Source organism: Kogia breviceps, chromosome 2, assembly GCF_026419965.1.
Source record: "Kogia breviceps isolate mKogBre1 chromosome 2, mKogBre1 haplotype 1, whole genome shotgun sequence".
Classification (NCBI taxonomy): domain Eukaryota; kingdom Metazoa; phylum Chordata; class Mammalia; order Artiodactyla; family Physeteridae; genus Kogia; species Kogia breviceps.
In genome coordinates this window covers 144813772-144836050 of record NC_081311.1, presented here as the reverse complement: position 1 = coordinate 144836050, position 22279 = coordinate 144813772, and the positions used below count along the sequence as shown (strand labels likewise).

Genomic DNA, 22279 nt, shown 5'->3' with positions numbered 1-22279 from the left:
TTATTGATATGTATGTTCCTATTACCATTTTGTTAATTGTTCTGGGTTTGTTTGTTTGTTTGTTTTTTGCGGTACGCAGGCCTCTCACTGTTGTGGTCTCTCCCATTGCGGAGCACAGGCTCTGGACACACAGGCTCAGTGGCCATTGCTCACGGGCCTAGCCGCTCTGCGGCATTTGGGATCCTCTCGGACTGGGGCACGAACCCGCGTCCCCTGCATCAGCAGGTGGAGTTGCAACCACTGTGCCACCAGGGAAGCCCTTGGGTTAGGTTTTGTAGGTCCTTTTCTTCTCTTGTGTTTCCCACTTAGAGAAGTTCTTTTAGCATTTATTGTAGAGGTGCTTTGGTGGTGCTGAATTCTCTTAGCTTTTATTTGTCTGGAAAGCTTTTGATTTCTCCATCGAATCTGAATGAGATCCTTGCAGGGTAGAGTAATATGGCTGTAGGTTCTTCCCTTTCATCACTTTAAATATGTCATGTCCACTCCCTTATGGCTTGTAGAGTTTCTGCTGAGTAATTAACTGTTAACCTTATGGGAGTTCCCTTGTATGTTATTTGTTGTTTTTCCCTTGTTGCTTTCAATAACTTTTCTTTGTCTTTAATTTTTGCCAATTTGATTACTGTGTGTCTTGGCATGTGTCTCCTTGGGTTTATCCTGTATGGGACTCTCTGCGCTTCCTGGACATGGGTGGCTATTTCCTTTCCCATGTTAGGGAAGTTTTCGACTATTATCTCTTCAAATATTTTCTCGTGTCTTTTCTCTCTCTCTTCTCCTTCTGAGACCCGTATAATGTGAATGTTGTTGGTTTAATGTTGTCCCAGAGGTCTCTTAGGCTGTCTTCATTTCTTTTCATTCTTTTTTCTTTATTCTGTTCCACAGCAGTGAATTCCACCATTCTGTCTTCCAGGTCATTTATCTGTTCTTCTGCCTCAGTTATTCTGCTATTGATTCCTTCTAGTGTATTTTTCATTTCAGTTATTTTATTGTTCATCTCTGTTCTTTAATTCTTCTAGGACTTTGTTAAACATTTCTTTCATCTTCTGAGTCTTTGCCTCCATTCTTTTTCCGAGGTCCTGGATCATCATCACTATCATTATTCTGAATTCTTTTTCTGGAAGGTTGCCTATCTCCACTTCATTTAGTTGTTTTTCTGGGGTTTTATCTTGTTCCTTCATCTGGTACGTAGCCCTCTGCCTTTTCACCTTGTCTGTCTTTCTGTGAATGTGGTTTTTGTTCCACAGGCTGCAGGATTGTAGTTCTTCTTGCTTCTGCTGTCTGTCCTCTCCTAATCTCTTTAATTTTAAACCCAGACTTTTCCAGTCTATAACACCATGCTAGTGTTGGAGGGTCTCCCACAGAGACGGGAGGTGGCTGTGTCTCACTGTGAGGACAGGGACACTGGCAGCAGCCTGGATGCTTTTTATTTCTTTCTCTTGTCTGCTTGCTGTGGCTAGGACTTTCAATACATGTTGAATAAACGTGATGAGAGTGGGCATTTTTGTCTTATTCCTGATCTTAGAGGCAATGCTTTCAGCTTTCTCTGTTGAGTCTTAGGTCTGGGTTTGTCATATATGGAATTTATCATATTGAGGTATGTTCCCACTATACCCACTTTGTTGAGAGTTTTTATCATAAATGGATGTTGGGTTTTGTCAAATGCTTTTTCTACATGTATTGAGATAATCAGAATTTTTATCTTTTGTTTTGTTAACGTGGTGTGTCAGATTAATTGATTTGTGGATATTGAACCTTCCTTGCATCCTTGGTTTAAACCCCACTTGATCATGGTTTATGATCCTTCTAATATATTGTTCAATTTGGTTGCTAGTGTTCTTTTTTTAAATAATTATTTTTGACTGCATTGGGTCTTTGCTGCGTGCAGGCTTTCTCTAGTTGCGTTGAGTGGGGGTTACTCTTCGTTGTGGTGCATGGGCTTTTCAGTACAGTGGCTTCTCTTGTTGCAGAGCATGGGCTCTAGGTGCATGGGCTTCAGTAGTTGTGGCGCATGGGCCAGTAGTTGTGGCTCATGGCTCTGGAGCACAGGCTCAGTAGTTGTGGCACACGGGCTTAGTTGCTCCATGGCATGTGGGACCTTCCCGGACAAGAGATTGAACCTGTGTCCCCTGCATTGGCAGGTGCATTCTTAACCACTGCGCCACCAGGGAAGTCCTGGTCTTGATTTTTTGATCCATTCAGCCATCCATTGTCTTTTGATTAGAGCACTTTGTCCATTTACATTTAAAGTAATTATTGATCGGTATGTACTTAATGCCATTCTGTTTATTGTTTTTTGGTTGTTTTTATAGTTCTTCTTTGTTTCTTTCTTCTTCTCTTACTTTCTTCCCTTGTGATTTGATGAATATCCTTAATGTTATGTTTGGATTCCTTTGTTTTGTTTTTGTGTTTTGGTTTTAGGTACCATGAGGTTCATATATAATGACCTATGTATATAGCTGTCTATTTTAAGTTGATGATCCTGTTTTAAGTTCAAACACTTTCTAAAAGTCCTACACTTTTAGCCCCCCATCATGTTTTATGTTTTGAATTTACATCTTTTATTTTGTGTATCCCTTAACTACATAGATATAGATGATTTTACTACTTTTGCCTTTCATCATTTCTACTAGCTTTATAAGTGATTGATCCACTACTTTTCACTATATGTTTGTCTTTAGTGGTGAGATTTTTCTTTCAGAATTTTCTTATTTCTAATGTGACTTTTTCTTTTCCACTTAGAGAAGTCCCTTTAATGTTTCTCATAAGGTCGGTTTAGTGGTGATGAACTCCTCTAGCTTTTGCTGTCTATAAAACTCTACCTCTCCTTCAATTCTGAATGATAACTTTGCTGGGTAGAGTATTCTTGGTTGTTTCTTTTTTTCTCCAGTACTTTGAATATATTATGCCACTCCCTTCTGGCCTGCAAAGTTTCTGCTGACAAGTCAGCTGATAGTCCTATGGGGGCTCTCTTACGTATAACTAGTTGTTTTTCTCTGATGCTTTTAAGATTCTCTCATTGTCTTTCTCTTTTGACATTTTAAGTATAATGTGTCTTGGTGTGGACCTCTTTGAGTTCATCTTGTTTGGGACTGTCTGTGCTTCCAGGGCCTGGATGTCTGTTTCCTTCCTCACATTGGGGAAGTTTTCAGCTATTATTTCTTCAGATAATTTCTCTGCCCCTTTCTCTCTCTCTCTTCCTTCTGGAATTCATGTAATGTGATTGTTGGTATGCTTGATGTTGTCCCAGAAGTCCCTTAAACTATTCTCATATTTCTGAGTTCTTTTTTTTTTTTTTTTCTGTTCAGTTTGGGTGATTTCCACTACTCTGTCTTTCGGATCACTAGTCTATTCTTTTGTATCATCTAATTTTCCATTGATTCCCTCTAGTGTGTTTTTCATCTCAGTTATTGTATTCTTCAGCTCTGATTTTTTAAAGTATTTTCTTACTCTGCTAAAGTTCTCACTGTGGTCATCCACTGAGTTTCGTGAGCATCTTTATGATCATTACCTTGATAGATAGATAGATTGTTTATCTCCATTTCATTTAATTTCTGAGATTGGTCTTGTTCTTTCATTTGGAACATACTTCTCTGTCTTCTCACTTTGCCTAATTCTCTGTGTTTATTTCTTTGTATTAGGTAGACCCGTTACATTTCCTGATCTTGGAGAAGTGGTCTTATGTAGGAGGTGTCCTGTGGGGCCCAGGCACATGCTCTCTTCTGTCCACCAGAGCCAGATGCTTCAGGGGTGTATCCTATGTGGGCTGTGTGCACCTTTCTCTTGTTGTGGGGCTAACTGCTGTGGGTTTGCTGGTATGCGGGGCTGGCCCCTGGGCCAGCTGGCTGAGAGGACCTGCTTTGTGCTATTACAGGGGATACATTGGTGGGCAGTGCAGGCCCCCCAGCACATCTGGCTGTGAGGCCTGGTGGCAGGCAACTGATGTGAGCACACTGGTAGGCGAGGCAGGCCCCTGGTGCTAATAGGCTCGAGGAAGGATTCCAGAGCATGCCTGCCAGTTCTGGTGTCATCTAGGTAATATGAGATCACATAAGTGGTTGCTGCCAACATCCAGTTCCTAGGGGGAGTCCTAGCAGGAGGCTTTCTAAGATCGGCAAGTAGGTCTGACCCTGGCACCTTTCACATTGCTGCCTTTCTGCTTGAATTCAGATTGAGTGAGTTTTTGCCTGCATCCTTTAAGAGCAGTCTCAGTTTCCTACAGCCCTCTGGCTCTCCAAAATGTGAACCCTGCTGGTTTTCAAAGTCAGACATTTTGGGGGCTCATCTTGGTGCAGGACCACTGGGCTGCAGAGCCCAGTGTGGGGATCGGACTCCTCAGTCCTTGGGGAGGACCTCCTTTTTAAGGTTTTCTTGTTTTTTTGTTTTGTTTTGTTTTGTTTTGTTTGCGGTACGCGGGCCTCTCACTGTTGTGGCTTCTCCCTTTGCGGAGCACAGGCTCTGGACGCACAGGCTCAGCGGCCATGGCTCACGGGCCCAGCCGCTCCATGGCATGTGGGATCCTCCCGGACCGGGGCACGAACCTGTGTCCCCTGCATTGGCAGGCGGACTCCCAACCACTGTGCCACCAGGGAAGCCCCCTTTTTAAGGTTTTAATTGGTATATGGGAATAAATTTGACTTGTATATACTAATTTCTGATTTATTCATTTGTTTTCGTTTTTTCCAGTAAATGTTTATTGAGTGTGTGCTGTCAGGCATTGTTTTAGGCCCTGAGGTCATAGTAGTAAACAAAAGAAAAAAAATTTTCCTTTTGTGCATGTTCTAGGGTTAGACAATTTTATCTATCTGTTTATCTGTATAGTGTTAGGTGGAGGAAAATGAAGAAAGGATGATGTATAGGGACTGTCTTCAGTGAGGGTGGGTTGAAGCATTAAATAGGGTTGTCAGGGAAGGCCACATTGATAAGGTGACATTTGATCAAAGTCATGAAAGAGGTGAGGGAATGAGTCATGCAGATATCTGAGGGAAGTACATTCCAGACAGAAGGATCAGTAAGTGCAGAGATTGAGTAGAAAGCATGCCTAGATTACTCTAGAAATAGCATGGAGGCCAATATGGCTGGACTGGATTGAACAATGGGGAGAATAGTAGGAGAGGCAGTAAGAGAAGTAGCAAAGGGACATATCATGTAGGGTCTTGTAGAATGTAGACCACTGTAAGAACTTCAGTTTTCAATTTTAAAAAAATTTTGTTTTTTATTTTGAGCAGAGGATTGACATGATTTAAATTATGTTTTAAAAGGAAGGTGACTGTGTTGAGGCTGCAAAGGAAGCAAAGGTGGAAGCAGGGAAAGTACTTAGGAAGCTCTTGCAGTTATCTAGGAAGGCAGTGATGGTGGCTTGAACCTTTGTTTAGTAACATAAGAGGTGGTTTAAGATTCTGCATATATTTTAAAGTTGGAACCGAAAAGATTTCCTGATGGATTGGATATTGGGTCAGAGACAGAGGAGTCAGAGGTGACCTTCGGGATTTTGGCCTGAGTAACTGGGAAGATAGAGTTTCCATTTACTGAGATGGTAGAAATTACAAGAGGAGCACTTTTTGGATGGGGTTTCAGGTGAGGTGGTGAAGAACAGGGTTTGATTTTGGATATGTATGTTTGAGATGCCTATTAGACAGATGTCCAAGTGGGGATTCTAAGGAAGTAGTTGAATATGAGTCTGGCAAACAGGAATTATGTGGGTTGGAGATATAAATTTGGGTGTCATCAGTATTTGGATGGTATCTATTAAAATCATGAAACCAGATGAGATTATCAATGATGTAAATGTGGAGAAAGAAGAGAAAAGGACCAAGGCCACCCTAGGGTACTCTAACATTAAGATATTCAGAGTAATGAAGAAGAACCAGAAAAAGAAAGTGAGAAGAAGTGGTCAGTGAGATGAAATCCCAAGAGTGTGTGGTGTCCTGGACACTAATTGAAGTTTCTGGGTCATGATCATCTGTGACACATATTGCTGCCAAGTAAGTTGAGGGTGGAAAATTGACCATAGTTTTTAGCAATGTTGAGGAACTTGGTGACCTTGAGAAGAATAGTTTTGGTAGAGGAGTGGAGTAAAAGCCTGTTTAGAGTAGATTTAAGAAAGTAAGGGAGTAGAGAAGTTGTAGACAATGAGAAGAGGCAGTTCTTTTGAGTAAAGGGAATTGAAAAAATGGGTAGCTGGAGGGGGAAGCATTTTGTGTGTATGAGTGAGCATGATGTATGAAAGAAATGATAGCATGTGCATGTTTATGTGCTACTGGGAATGGCCTAGAAGACATGGAATAATTGATGATGGAGAGAGTGGGGACAGTTGATGGAGAACCATCCATGAGGAGGCAAGAGGGGATGGGATTTAGTGTACAAGTGCATCTTGTACTAGGGAAGTTTAACAAAAGGAAAGTCAGTTATATCCTGCCACAGCTAAGTTTGAAATCGAAAAGCATTGAAAAAAAGTTAATGGTCCTAGCAAGTGGATTACGACTTATTTAAGTAGGCTTTTAGAGTTTACTCACTTGTGTTCCATGGCATATATGGAAGATTAAAGTAAAAGTCATGAATCTTTTTTGCTATTAATAGTAAATGGAGTGATACTTCATACTTTGCTGTTTTGGGGGATGTACATTTGATAAAGAAAATCTGTGAAAACAAAATAGCAAATGCACTTTTTTGGGTGTTCTTACGTGTTACAGCTATACTGTTGTAGTTATCTATTATATTACAAACCACTCCAAAACTTAGTGTCTTAAGACAGCATTCATTTGTTTTGCTCATGAATTTACAATTTCGGCAGAGTTTGGTAGAAACATCTCATCTCTGCCCCATATGGGTTGGAGCTACCTGATTGGGGATGGAGGATCTACTACCAGGATGGCTACTCACATGACAGACAAATTGGTGCTGGCCACTGGTTCCTCTCCACATGGACCTCTTTAATGGAGCCACTTGGACTTGCGTCTAATATGGTGCTGGGTTCTAAAAGCAAGCCACCGAAAAGACAGAAAGTAGTTTTGAAAGCTGGCACACCTGTATTCTCTTGGTCAAGCAGCAGTAGTACAGATTCAAGGGAGGGGACATAGGCATTCTCCTTCTCCTATTTAAATGGAGGTGACTCAAATAATTTTGGACTCTTATTTTAAAACGGCCACGTATGCCTTAATACAGGTAACAAAGGCATTTCTATCCCCATCATTTTTCTGTGTTCATCTTAAATGCCAACATTACCATGAAACCTTTCTTCATCCCATCACTGATTTTAATTTCCCCCTTCCTGAACCCTTCATGGTACTTTGTTGTTTCCTTTTTTTGTGGCACTTACCTTGCATTAGTGTATGTTATAATTTTGTGTTATCTTTGCTTGCCACCTTTATATTGCAACTCTGAATTCCATTCAGTAGTGCTTTACTCATAGTGGTTGCTTAATAAGTGTGTTGTCAAAGGAAATAAAAGGAAACTTTTTTAAAGAATTCATAAATTTTGTTTAAATGTTGTAAAAAAGTGATTAACCAAATGAGACCTTGGTGAACTGCAAGGTGCAAGTTGTTTAAAATTGAGAGAGGTTGGAGACAAACTAGAGTAGAAATAAACCATCAAGGTGATGAAAAAAAATAACTGTTTCGATAAATTAAGAGTACATTTTGCTTAATAGTTCTTTAAAAAGCAGAGCAACAAAATAAACTCAACTAAAGGCTGGCAAGTGGTATATATTATTAGAAAATTTTCTGCTTGAAGATAGCTTTTTTGTATGGTCTCCTGAAATTAGGCTAAAATTCTCAATGTAGCAGGCAACAAAAATTCAGTTGATTAACAGTCTTATTCCATGTACAGCCTTACTTATTCTTGCATGTAACATAACATTTATATTTTCTGGGGATAAGGACATGGATGTGTTTGGGAGGCCTTTATTCTGCCTACTATACCACGTAAGTTGGGTAATAGGCAGTTGGAAGTTCGTTATTAAAGTGCAGGAGGAACATAAATTTGTTTCATAGACTTTATTAAGCTCATACTCTGTGCCGGTACCTTGCCACATCCTGGGGCTATAAAGATGCAGTTCCTGTCTATTAGCTCTTGGTTAAGAAAGTTATGCACATGTAAATCTTAACATACCAAGGACCACGGTGAAGTTCGTCACAAATCACAATGCACATGTTTTAATAGCAATTTGCTTTGAGAACATGGTGGGAAAGGACTCTATAGGTCTACTCTAAGGTACCAAGAAGAGACCTTGGTACCTTGAGGAACTGCAAATACTGCCATATGCCTGAAAAAGGTTTATGTGAGGGAGGGATAATTACAAAGGATTTTGTATGCAGCATTACAGAGTTTGGGACTTTATCTTATATGCGACATGGGAACCACTGGAGGCTTTGCATTTTAGAAAGAACGCTTTTGTTTGGTTTTGTTTTTTTCTTTTTTGTAACATGGAGAATGGATTGGAGAGAGCAAGGCTGAACACATGGAAATCAATTAGGATACCAACTAATATAGGTAAGAGATAAGGGCCTACACTAGATAGATTATTGCAAAGAAGTTGAAAAGGGAAGAGATTTAAGAGATAATTCAGATTTAAGAATAGATTGATAGGACTTGATGGCTATTAGATTTGGAAAGTGTGGAGTCGAAGGAGGAGTAAAGATTTTTAGCTTGAGCAACTGGTTAGATGTTAGTGTTTTAAGCAAGATAAGGAACATAAGAATCAGAGTAGTAGGTTTGTGTTGAAGATAATGAATTTGATTTTGGATCTGTTGAGTGGGAGTTAAATCCAGGTGATATGGTTTATAGGTAGTTAATTATTTCAAATGGAGCTTAGAAAAAAGTTGAGGTTATAGATACAGATTAGGAGTCATTGGGAAGTACAGGTATATTTATTGAAACCATGGGATCGAGTGAAATTGCCCAGGGAGAGAAAATAGAGTAAAAGGACCTATAAGAACAGCTATCCCCAACCTTTTTGGCACCACGGGCAGGTTTCGTGGAAGGCAATTTTTCCACAGACCGGGGTGGGGTAGGGGGTGGGGGTATGGTTCAGGTGGTAATGTGAGCAATGGGGAGTGGCAGATGAAGCTTCACTCTCTTGCTCGCCACTCACCTCCTGCTGTGCGGCCCGGTTCCTAACAGGCCGTGGACCGATACTGGTCTGCGGCCCTGTGGTTAGGGACCCCTGTATAAGAATATTAACACTTAAGTGTAGATGGAGAAAGAGGAACCCAGGAAAAAGAAAGAATGATCAAAGTTAAAAGCCGAACTAAACTGGCATCTAAAAAGCTGAAGTGTAAGTAGGGATGATATCCATTGTCATATTCTGCAAAGGGTCAAGTAAAAATGAGGCCCTTTTTCTTTGTAACAACCATGGAGGTAAGTATCCTCATTATGTGAGGAAGCTGAACTGAGAGATGTCAACTTGGAAAAGGCTGCATGCACATCTAATAAACAGGGTGGAGCTAAAATTTAAATAAAGACAGTTTGATTTCAGAATCTATGCTTTTAACAACTGTCTTATTATTTTAAACTTTGTTTTCTTCCTTTTGTTTATCATAAAATAGTAGTTTTTAATCTCATTTTGAGTCTGCTTCATTTTAAATTTAAAATTATAGACATGTCCTCATATTTAGTATGATTTTTATTGAATAGTTGATTGATCATTGATAAGGATGTTAAAACATCCTCTGGCCAAGAGGTGGCTTGATGGGACAGTCCTTATACTTAACCAGACTGACGTAGAATGCTAGGTAAATCTTTTCGGGGGATGGTATTTTACATTTAAATGTGGGAAATGTTCAATTTAACTGATATGACTACTTTGTTGAGTACTAGAAACTTTTTAAGAGAATTATAATACAAAGCATTTGTAAGTGCCATGTAACTAAAAGTAGATAAATCTTAGATATTTTAAATTGAGACTACCAGAATATTCCATAACACTTTACCAAATATAGATTTGGTATTGTATTGCTAGCTATTTTCAACCATTGTCATGGTAACTCTTTGTTACCTGCTTTTCCTTTGTAAACATTGAAACTTTTTCTCCCTTTCCTGACTCTTCTGTATCAGTTTTCCCTTTTGTTTGCCTAATTTTAGATTTAGAAATTATTAAGCCACATCTCTTTTATGGAATGCTATATATGGTGTTCTTTGTTAAATAGTTAGTTATAGACCTTACCTTTCAGTAGCATATGGGTGATGTTAAAAAAAAAAAAGAGCACCTTAGTTAATTTTCGCTGGGTAAATGCACACTCAGAGGAAGCAGTCTCAAGTCTTTGTTCAAGAAGTGAAAGGATAATAGTAACTTTTAAGATAGTCTAATATATGTTAAGCATTTATTTATCTGGAAGAAAAATGTAATTTTTGAGTTATGTTTTACCTAAAAATCTGCTAAAGGAATGATTTACAATATTTGATGCCTTGTTTTTTAAAATTAATTCCAGTGACCAGATCTTCTTATGATTTCATTGATCTCAGTACCTTTTGCAGCATTTAATGGCTTTCCTTATGTGTAACCATCATTTAAGCTGTTCCTTGTGAATAAAAGATAATTAAGTGACCAGCTAATTTGCAGGAGCTATTAAGATACACTTAGTCTAGGTAAAATCTGAAGTTTTCTATAAACTGTAAGGAAAATAGCCAAATATAAGGGCAGTTCCATTTATATAATGATGACATGCTTGTAATTTATTATTGCAGTGGCTAGGTTAGAGATTAAATTAAGAACCAATGGAAAATTAGTTGGTCCCACTAATTACAGATAAATGGTGATTTGAAATACTTAGCTGTATGAAAACACTGTCATCTGAAATATGTATTCAATAAATGTGAGCTATCAACTTACAGATATTATCTTATTTAATTCTCATAACAATTCTGAGCTAGGATATTATTATCCTAATTTTACAGATAAAGAGACAGAGACTTAGTGAAGTTAGCCCATCTGAGGTCTTGTAGCTGTAGCCAGGATTCTAACCAAACCTTTTTGACCGCAGGGCCAAGGTTCTTAACTAGTAGACTAGATTATAGTAAACTGAAATCTGATGCTCAAGCTGTACTCTTGATTGCAATGAACTTTTCATGGAAATCTTTAACTGTCAAATAGAGTCCAAATCTAAACTATTTTGCTTCTGGAAGTATGCGTTTTTTACCAGTCATGCCAATTAAAATGTAACTTCTTTAATTTTAGCCTACAGTTTCAGCATTAGTGATAATTTAAGGTGATATGTAGTATTAAAAAGCTAGAAGTGCATCTTTATTTGAGATCTTACCATCGACATTCAAGTAAGATATTAATGGGTATGGGGAATGACAGAATTGAATTTTATGTTATCGAGTAGGCAGGGTATCGTGAAACTTTCTGTATAGCACCAGATAGTAAATATAGTAAATGGCTTTGAGAGCCATATGGTCTCTGTTTTCACTACTCAACTCTTCTAAAGTAGCCATAGACAGTATGTAAACAACAGCGTTATTGTGTTTCAAAAAGAGGCAGCAGCCTGGATTTGGCACATTTGCCCACTTCTTGTAATTTTTGCAAGAAAAAGATAAGATTTGTTTATGATAATATATTGTTTATGCAGAGTGGAAGTTTTCCTTTGTAAGCTGTATTGGCAAAAAAAGTTTACCCAAAAAGATAGCAGTAGTATAAAGGAGAATGGGAAGCTAATGGTACCTAATAGTAAAGAATACTTTTTCAGCATTTCTATGACTACTTTGATTAATTACTTCATAAATACTTGATAATTACAGAGTATACTTATTTACTCATTTCTTAGCATTACCATTTTTTCATCTTGTAAAAACAGTTCTATAGTTTTCACTGGCGTTTTAACTAATTCTGATAAACTTCCTTTATCATAACTTGGGAAGGATTATTGTAAAAAGATATGCATAACTGGGTGATGATTTTATTTTATTTGAATTTATTTTGAAAAATAATATCAGCAGGTAGACTTAGATCAAGGCTTGTTGCATAAATATATACATGTAGTTGAATTGTAGGTTCAGAAATGGAGTACTCTACAGTCAGCCTTCAGTGTCACATTTTATAGATTTCTTATTATAAGTAGTTTTGACCCTACAGATGCTTTCTAGTGCCACAAAACATTATTAAATGTAAGTCATTTGTGATATTGACTAATGGTGGTATGTTGGATGTTGAACCTAATATATACTTTTTATTCTTATTCTCAGAGATTCGTCAGCGACCTGTAGCTCAAAGAAACCTTTCTCCAGCACCAGCAGGCTCTAGCCAGGGCTCTCCCCCAAAAGTTCCAGTATCTCCTGGACCACCAAAGGACTCTTCGGCCCCTGGTGGACCCCCAGAAAGAACTGTTATTCCAGCCCTATCGTCAAATGTGTTACCAAGACGTTTTGGATCTCCTGCTACTTCAGTGCCTGGAATGGGTAAACAGAGCACTTAATGTTATTTACAGTTTATATTGTTTTCTCTGGTTACCAATAAAACGGACCATTTTCAGACAGTATGGAAATGGCATTTCATTTGGAAATAGCAGAGCAGTTATCTGATTAAGCAGGAGTTCCATATTCAATTAGCCATAACTCTTTACAGCTGGCACCTTGTGATACTGAAACCTATTTCTTGAGCTCATTTAACTGTTATGGCTTCTTTGTTTAAATGGCAATAAAACTTTGTAGTATTCTGTAGTCAACAGTATAGCATATCTTTTTATATTCAGCTTTAGAATGGTCCCAGATTTATATAAAATGAGGATAGAAGAGAACATTTTTGGAATATATTCGTGCTTTTTGCTAGCCCCTTCATATATATTTTTAAATATGACAATTACTTAACATATTTCAGGAAGAATATTCATGTGTTGTGGTGTATAATACTACTAATGTTAATGTGGGCTTGGTAGATTTTTCTTTTTTTAAACCATAGAACCTTAGTATTTTCTGACAGAGACTTTAACATAAAGTTCTATTGAATTAATAACATACTGCCTTTACTATTTCATTTCTTTGGAATCTCTTTTTTCAGTGCTGTAGATCTCTAGGGGAAGATCCTATTTTTGGTGTGTAATAGATTATATTACCCTGCAACTTTCTTTTGGAGTGTGATTGGGACATGGAAGTCCACTCATCAGCAGATCACATTAGTTTATGTAGATTTCCATGTCCAATTATTGAATATGATAGTAAATTATTTATCTTATTTTAGAATATTTAATTTTAATTTAGATTACTTTCATATTTCGTGACTAATTACATATAATTTATAATGATTTTGAGGCCAGTTAGTAGTTGATATAAGGTATTCAGGGCACTTATGTAATAAAATCAGTAAGCAATCTAAATGTTACTAATGCAGTAGACTTTTTTTTTTTTGCAGTAGACTATTTTTCCTGCTTTTTCTTCAAAAAAAGCAGCATAAGATTTTAGAAAACTAGAAAACTATTAATTTATAAATACATTAAGAAAGCTAGCTACAAATGAAATGAATATAAAACATAACTTTTAATTATTGGTTATTGAAAAAATACTTTTAAACTTGACATATAATGATGTCACTCAAAGCAGCCATATATTTTGTGAAGTTGAGTAAATTAAAGTGATTGAAAATTATTCATCTTTCATTTGTTATCTAGCTGATTCAAGATACCCATATTTGTAAAGTAACGCTCTTAGTTGTTTAATGAAAGAACTTTTTTTGTGAGAATGCATGAGTTATATACATTTGTGTAACTAGTTTTAAAGAAATTAAAGTTTAGCAATTTATATAAAAATAAAAATTATATACTAGCACATGTAAGAACAGGATTATAGCAGGAGCAATGGCCTACCATTTCATGATCATGTAAATATAACATATTTCACTGAAGTTTTTAATTAGTTTCTGTGTAAAAGATTTTGTATTTAAGTTGTACATTGCCAAAAGTATGAATGAGTTAAGTGACTTCTTACAGAGAAGATTAATAATTCATATTTTCATTATGCCATATTTGTGGAAGAGAATCAATTTAATGTGTATTACCACAGGGCTCCCATATGTTTGGAAATTAATAACCAGCAGGTACTTGATAATTTGCCAAGCTGTGTAAAAATGACCAGTATTCCTACAATGATTGCTCTTGATGTTTTTATTAATTACTGTTACCCGTAACAGCATGAATACAAAGATGTGTTATTTTAAAAGTTATTAATATGCAAGGGAGTTAAGATAGTTTTATGAAATCTGTTGTTTTATTTATCCAGATTCCTTTCTGGATATTTTCATTTTAAACATGTAAAAGTAAAATACTCCAGCAAAAGTTAAGTTGGCTTAAATGCTTTCAAAATCTAATTTGGCATGTTTATTCAAGTTGAAAATTTGGTAATGAGGGATGACACTTAGTGTCTGCATTCAAGCTAATGTTTTGATGATAATGATTGAATGTTATTAGTACGACTATACCAATAACTGATGAAATATGAAAAATGTACTTGATTTGTAATTCTAAAAACTTATTCTAGAACCTAAATTTCATTTACTAGCTATAATTCTACATCATTTACCTTTTTAAAGATGGTAACAACCTTTGATTTGTGATTATTTACAAAGGAAATCTCTTTCTTATCTTTTAACATATTAATATCATATTGCTGCCCTAAAGCCATTTTTTAATGCTTTTAAGTTTTTGTCACAGTCATTTTGAAAACCTTTTATCCATGTATTGCAAGGCTTATTCCAACAAGACCGCATTTTGTTTCAAAGTCTTCTACAAGGTCTCCACGTAACCTCCATTGCTGCCTGTCTTACTCTTATCTGGCCTTGTTTTACAAAGGCAAACATCACATCTTATTTATTTTATTCTCTCACTTCTCAGTGCCTTCTGTGTAGTCTCTCAGTTCAAAGTATCTCCTGCACACAGTTCTGTTTCAGTTTTCAGAGACTGTGGAGTTACAATTCATAAAGTTTGAATGTGCAACTCTTTGTTTTTGTTGCTACTGTTTTTATATGATGTAATCATTAACTAAATACTGGGTTATTCTTCCACTCCCCATTCTCCATTCATCTCCTCTGATACTGGCTAATTCATTATATGAACACAATGTATCTCTCTATTTAGATCTCTAGTTTCTCTCAACAGTGTTTTGCAGTGTTCAGTATATAGGTTTTGCACCTTTTGGGGGTTAAATGTACAACTAAATTTTTCATGTTTTTATCCTATTTTAAATGAGATTTTATTAACTATTTCCATTGTTCATTGCTAACATATATAGAAATAGAGTTGATTTTTGTATATTGATCTTGTATCCTGTAATATTGCTAAACTCACTTGTTAGTTCTGATAGTTTTTTTTTCTTATAGATTCCATAGTATTTTCTACATAGGCTGTCAGATTGTAAGTAAGGACAATTTTACTTCTTCTTTTAAAATCTGGATTCCTTTCATTTCTTTTTCTTGCCTTATTATACTAGCTAGAACCTTTAGTGCAGTGTTAAATAAAAGTGGTGAGAGCAGACATCCTTGCCTTATTGTTGATCTTAGGAGGAGAGCATTTACTTTTTCTTCATTCAGCCTGATGTAAGCTATAGTTTTTTGTTTTTTTTTAATAGATAGCCTTTGTCAGATTGAGAAAGTACCCTGCCATTCCTAGTTACAAAGGTTTTTATCAGTAAAAGATGATGGATTTTGTCAAATGCTTTTTCCAAGTCTATTGAGATGCTCATGTTGGGTTTTAGTTTGTTTTTTTGTTTTAACATCACTATTTCATATGGTGAAATACACTGATTGATTTTTTAAAAAATAAATTTATTTATTTATTTTTGGCTGTATAGGGTTTTTGTTGCTGTGCGTGGGCTTTCTATAGTTGCGGCAAGTGGGGCTACTCTTTGTTGCAGTGTATGGACTTCTCATTGTGGTGGTTTCTCTTGCTGCGGAGCGCAGGCTCTAGGCACAGGGGCTTTAGTAGTTGTGGCATGCGGGCTCTAGAGTGCAGACTCAGTAGTTGTGGCACACGGGCTTAGTTGCTCTGCGGCATGTGTCCCCTCCATTGGCAGGCGGATCCTTAATCACTGCTCCACCAGAGAAGTCCCTGATTGGTTTTTTTTAACATTGATTTTTAGATGTTAAACCACCTAGTTTTCCTGAGGTAAATTTCACTTGGTCATGATGTTTTATTATTTTATATATATTGTTGGGTTCAATTTGCTAAAATTTCATTAGAAATATTTACATCAATTTTTCTTAGGGATATTGGTCTGTAGTTTTGTTTTTCTTTTTTGTTTTTCCTTGTAATTTTTTTTTTCTGGTTTTGGTATCAGAGTAATGCTGGCCTCACTATGAGAAGGTATTTTCTCAACTTTAATTTTATGGACAAGTTTGTGTAGAATTGGTATTATTTCTTTCTTCAAATTTTATTTTATTTTTTAATACAGTGGGTTCTATTAGTTATCTGTTTTATACATATTAGTGTATACATGTCAATCCCAATCTCCCAATTAATCACACACCCCCCACCCGCTTTCCCCCCTTGGTGTCCATACATTTGATCTGTACATCTGTGTCTCTACTTCTGCCATGCAAACTGATTCATCTGTACCATTTTGCTGGATTCCACATATATATGTTAATATATGATATTTGTTTTTCTCTTTCTGACTTACTTCACTCTGTATAACAGTCTCTAGGTCCATCCACGTCTCTACAAATGACCCAATTTCGTTCCTTTTTATGGCTGATATTCCATTCTATATATCTACCACATCTTCTTTATCCATTTGTCTGTCAGTGGGCATTTAGGTACTTCCATGTCCTGGCTATTGTAAATAGTGCTGCAATGAACATTGGGGTGCATGTGTCTTTTTGAATTACGGTTTCCTCTGGGTATATGCCCAGTAGTGGGATTGCTGGGTCATATGGTAATTCTATTTTTAGTTTTTTAAGGAACCTCCATACTGTTCTCCATAGTGGATGTATCAATTTACATTCCCACCAGCAGTGCAAGAGGGTTCCCTTTTCTCCACACCCTGTCCAGCATTTGTTGTTTGTAGATTTTCTGATGATGCCCATTCTAACTGGTGTGAGGTGATACCTCGTTGTAGTTTTGATTTGCATTTCTCTAATAATTAGTGATGTTGAGCAGCTTTTCATGTGCTACTTGGCCATTTGTATGTCTTCTTTGGAGAAATGTCTATCTGGTCTTTTGCCCATTTTTTGATTGGGTTGTTTGTTTTTTTAAATATTGAGCTGCATGAGCTGTTTATATATTTTGAGATTAATCCTTTGTTGATTTGTTTTCAAATATTTTCTCCCATTCTGAAGGTTGTCTTTTTGTCTTGTTTGTAGCTTCCTTTGCTGTGTAAAAACTTTTAAGTTTCATTAGGTCCCATTTGTTTATTTTTGTTTTTATTTCCATTACTCTAGGAGGCAGATCAAAAAAAGATCTTGCTGTGATTTATGTCAAAGAGTGTTCTTCCTATGTTTTCCTCTAAGAGTTTTATAGTGTCCGGTCTTACATTTAGGTCTCTAATCCATTTTGAGTTTATTTTTGTGTATGGTGTTAAGGAGTGTTCTAATTTCATTCTTTTACATGTAGCTGTGGAGTTTTCCCAGCACCACTTATTGAAGAGACTGTCTTTTCTCCATTGTTATTCCTGACTCCTTTATCAAAAATAAGGTGACCATATGTGTGTGGGGTTTATCTCTGGGCTTTCTATCTTGTTCCATTGATCTATGCTTCTGTTTTTGTGCCAGTACCATACTCTCTTGATTACTGTAGCTTTCTATAGTCTGAAGTCAGGGAGTCTGATTCCTCCAGCTCCGTTTGTTTCTCTCAAGATTGCTTTGGCTATTTGGGGTCTTTTGTGTCTCCATACAAATTTTAAGATGATTTGTTCAAGTTCTGTAAGAAATGCCATTGGTGATTTGATAGGGATTGCATTGAATCTGTAGATTGCTTTGGGTAGTATAGTCATTTTCACAATATTGATTCTTCCATTCCAAGAACATAGTATATCTCTCCATCTGTTGGTATCATCTTTAATTTCTTTCATCAGTGTCTTATAGTTTTCTGCATACAGGTCTTTTGTTTCCCTAGGTAGGTTTATTCCTAGGTACTTTATTCTTTTTGTTGCAGTGGTAAATGGCAGTGTTTCTTTAATTTCCCTTTCAGATTTTTCATCATTAGTGTATAGGAATGCAAAAGATTTCTGTGCATTAATTCTGTATCCTGCTACTTTACCAAATTCATTGAATAGCTCTAGTAGTTTTCTGGTAGCATCTTTAGGATTCTCTAGGTATAGTATCATGTCATCTGTAAAGAGTGACAGTTTTACTTATTCTTTTCCAATTTGTATTTCTTTTATTTCTTTTTCTTTTCTGATTTCTGTAGCTAGGTCTTCCAAAACTATGTTGAATGATAGTGGTGAGAGTGGACATCCTTGTCTTGTTCCTGATCTTAGAGGAAATGCTTTCCGTTTTTCATTGTTGAGAATGATGTTTGCTGTGGGTTTGTCATATACGACCTTTATTATGTTGAGGTAAGTTCCCTCTATGCCCACTTTCTGGAGAGTTTTTATCATAAATGGGTGTTGAATTTTGTCAAAAGCTTTTTCTGTATCTATTGCGATGATCATATGGTTTTTATTCTTCAATGTGTTAATATGGTGTGTCACATTGATTGATTTGCATATATTGAAGAATCCTTGCATTCCTTGGGTAAACCCCACTTGATCATGGTGTATGATCTTTTTAATGTGCTGTTGGATTCTGTTTGCTAGTATTTTTTTTTTTTTTTTTTGTGATATGCGGGCCTCTCACTGTTGTGGCCTCTCCCGTTGCGAAGCACAGGCTCCGGACGCGCAGGCTCAGCGGCCATGGCTCACGGGCCCAGCCACTCCACGGCATGTGGGATCTTCCCGGACCGGGGCACGAACCCGTGTCCCCTGCAGCGGCAGGCGGATTCTTAACCACTGCACCACCAGGGAAGCCCTGTTTGCTAGTATTTTGTTGAGGGTTTTTGCATCTATGTTCATCGGTGATATTGGCCTGTAGTTTTCTTTCCTTGTGACATCTTTGTCTGGTTTTTGTATCAGGGAGATGGTGGCCTCATAGAATGAGTTTGGGAGTGTTCCTTCCTCTGCAAATTTTTGGAAGAGTTTGAGAAGGATGGGTGTTAGCTCTTCTCTAAATGTTTGATAGAATTCACCTGTGAAGCCATCTGGTCCTTGACTTTTGTTTGTTGGAAGATTTTAAATCACAGTTTCAATTTCATTACTTGTGATTGGTCTGTTCATATTTTCTATTTCTTCCTGGTTCAGTGTTGGAAGGTTATACCTTTCTAAGAATTTGTCCATTTCTTCCAAGTTGTCCATTTAATTGTCACAGAGTTGCTTGTAGTAGTCTCTTAGGATGCTTTGTATTTCTGCGGTGTCTGTTGTAACTTCTCCTTTTTCATTTCTAATTTTATTGATTTGAGTCCTCTCCCTCTTTTTCTTGATGAGTCTGGCTAAAGGTTTATCATTTTTGTTTATCTTCTCAAGGAACAAGCTTTTTGTTTTATTGATCTTTGCTGTTCTTTTCTTTGTTTCTATTTCATTTATTTCTGCTCTGATATTTATGATTTCTTTCCTTGTAGTAACTGTGGGTTTTGTTTGTTCTTCTTTCTCTAGTTACTTTAGGTGTAAGGTTAGATTGTTTATTTGAGATTTTTCTTGTTTTTTGAGGTAGCATTGTATTTCTATAACCTTCCCTCTTAGAACTGCTTTTGCTGCATGCCTTAGGTTTTGGATCATTGTGTTTTCGGTGTTATTTGTCTCTAGGTATCTTTTGATTTTCTCTTTGATTTCTTCAGTGATCTCTTGGTTGTTTTGTAACGTATTGTTTATCCTCCATGTGTTTGTGTTTTTTACTTTTTTCCCTTTAATTGATTTGTAATCTCATAGTGTTGTGGTCAGAAAAGATGCTTGATATAATTCCAATTTTCTTAAATTTACCAAGGCTTGATTTGTTACCCAAGATATGACCTATCCTACAGAATGTTCCATGTGCATTTGAGAAGAAAGTGTAATCTGCTGTTTGGGGATGGAATGTCCTATAAATATCAATTAACTCTATCTGGTCTATTGTGTCATTTAAAGCTGTGTTTCCTTATTAATTTTCTGTCTGGATGATCTTTCCTTTTGTGTAAGTGAGGTGTTAAAGTCCCCCACTATTATTGTGTTACTGTCGATTTCCTCTCTTAGATCTGTTAGCATTTGCCTTATGTATTGTGGTGCTCCTATGTTGGGTGCATACGTATTTATAATTGTTATATCTTCTTGGATTGATCCCTTGATCATTTCATTGTGTCCTTCCTAGTCTGTTGTAACAGTTTTTATTTTAAAGTTTATTTTATCTTATATGAGTATCACTACTCCAGCTTTCTTTTGGTTTCCATTTGCATGGAATATCTTTTTCCATCCCCTCACTTTCAGTCTGTATGTGTCCCTAGGTCTGAAGTGGGTCTCTTGGAGACAGAATATATATGGGTCTTGTTTTTGTATCCATTCAGCAAGCCTGTGTGTTTTGGTTGGAACATTTAATCCATTCACGTTTAGGTAATTTTTGATGTATGTTCCTATTATCATTTTCTTAATTGTTTTGGGTTTGTTTTTTTAGGTCCTTTTCTTCTCTTGTGTTTCCCACTTAGGGAAATTCCTCTGGCATTTGTTTTAGCTCTGGTTTGGTGGTGCTGAGTTCTCTTAGCTTTTGCTTGTCTGTAAAGTTTTTTATTTCTCTGTTGAATCTGAATGAGATCCTTGCCAGATAGAATAATCTTTGTTGTAGGTTCTTCCCTGTCATCACTTTAAATACATCATGCCACTGCCTTCTGGCTTGTAGCGTTTCTGCTGAGAAATCAGCTGTTAAGCTTATGGGAGTTCCCTTGTATGTTATGTGTTGTTTTTGTCTTGTTGCTTTTAATAATTTTTCTTTGTCTTTAGTTTTTGTCAGTTTGATTACTGTGTGTCTTGGCATGTTTCTCCTTGGGTTTTTCCTGTATGGGACTCTCTGCACTTCCTGGACATGGGTGGCTATTTCCTTTCCCATGTTAGCGAAGTTTCCAACTGTAATCTCTTCAGATATTTTCTCACATCCTTTCTCTCTCTTTTTCTTCTGGGACACCTATAATGGGAATGTTGGTGTGTTTAATGTTGTCCCAGGGGTCTCTTAGGCTGTCTTCATTTCATTTCATTTTTTTTTCTTTATTCTGTTCCATGGCAGTGAATTCCACCATTCTGTTCCAGGTCACTTATCTGCCCTTCTGCCTCAGTTATTCTGCTATTGATTCCTTCTAGTGTATTTTTCATTTCAGTTATTGTATTGTTCATCTCTGTTTGTTTGTTCTTTAATTCTTCTAGGTCTTTGTTAAACATTTCTTTCATCTTCTGAGTCTTTGCCTCCATTCTTTTTCCGAGGTCCTGGATCATCTTTGCTATCATTATTCTGAATTCTTTTTCTGGATGGTTGCCTATCTCCACTTTATTTAATTGTTTTTCTGGGGTTTTATTTTATTCCTTCATCTGGCACATAGTCCTCTGCCTTTTCATTTTGTTTGTCTTTCTGTGAATGTGGTTTCTGTTCCACAGGCCACAGGATTGTAATTCTTCTTTCTTCTGCTGTCTGTCCTGTGGTCTGGTATTATTTCTTAATAAATTAGAATTTTACAGGTTAAAGTACCTGGGCCTGGTGTTTTCTTTGTGGAAGGTTTTTTTTTACTTAACTAAAAATTCAACTTTTTAAAGGGAAAACTACAGACTAATATCCCTCATGAACATGGATGCAAAAATTCTTAACAAAATTTTAACAAATTGAATAGTTATTTAATTCTTGTTGAGTGAGTTGTGGTAGTTTGGTAGTATTTCAAGGAATTTATTTCATCTAACTTATAGAATTTATTGGCATAAAGTTATTCATAATATACACTTCTATTCTTTTAATATCTTTACTATCTCAATTTATGTCATTTCTCTCATTTTGTTTTTTATAAATTTATTTATTTATTCATTTATTTATTTTTGGCTGCATTGGTTCTTTGTTGCTCTGTGCGAGCTTTCTCTAGTTGCAGCAAGTGGGGGCTGCTCTTCCTTGCAGTGTGCAGGCTCCTCACTGCAGTGTCTTTCTTGTTGTGGAGCACGGGCTTTTAGGTGCCTGGGCTTCAGTAGTTGTGGCACACGGGCTCAGTAGTTGTGGCTCGTATGCTCTAGACCGCAGGCTCAGTAGTTGTGGCTCACGAGCTTAGTTGCTTCTTGGCATATGGGATCTTCCTGGATCAGGGCTCGAACCTGTGGCCCCTGCGTTGGCAGATGGATT

At 36.7% G+C, this 22279-nt stretch overlaps 1 protein-coding gene across 2 annotated transcripts in view; it reads left to right on the top strand.

Moving 5' to 3' along the window:
* The window catches only part of LNPK (lunapark, ER junction formation factor), an 85142-nt gene that overhangs the window by 45743 nt on the left and 17120 nt on the right, over positions 1–22279 (top strand). For both annotated transcript variants that reach the window (XM_059055315.2, XM_059055316.2), the window contains exon 9: positions 12175–12387. In XM_059055315.2, coding sequence (XP_058911298.1) covers positions 12175–12387 — 213 coding nt within the window. The remainder of the gene's footprint in view (positions 1–12174; positions 12388–22279) is intronic.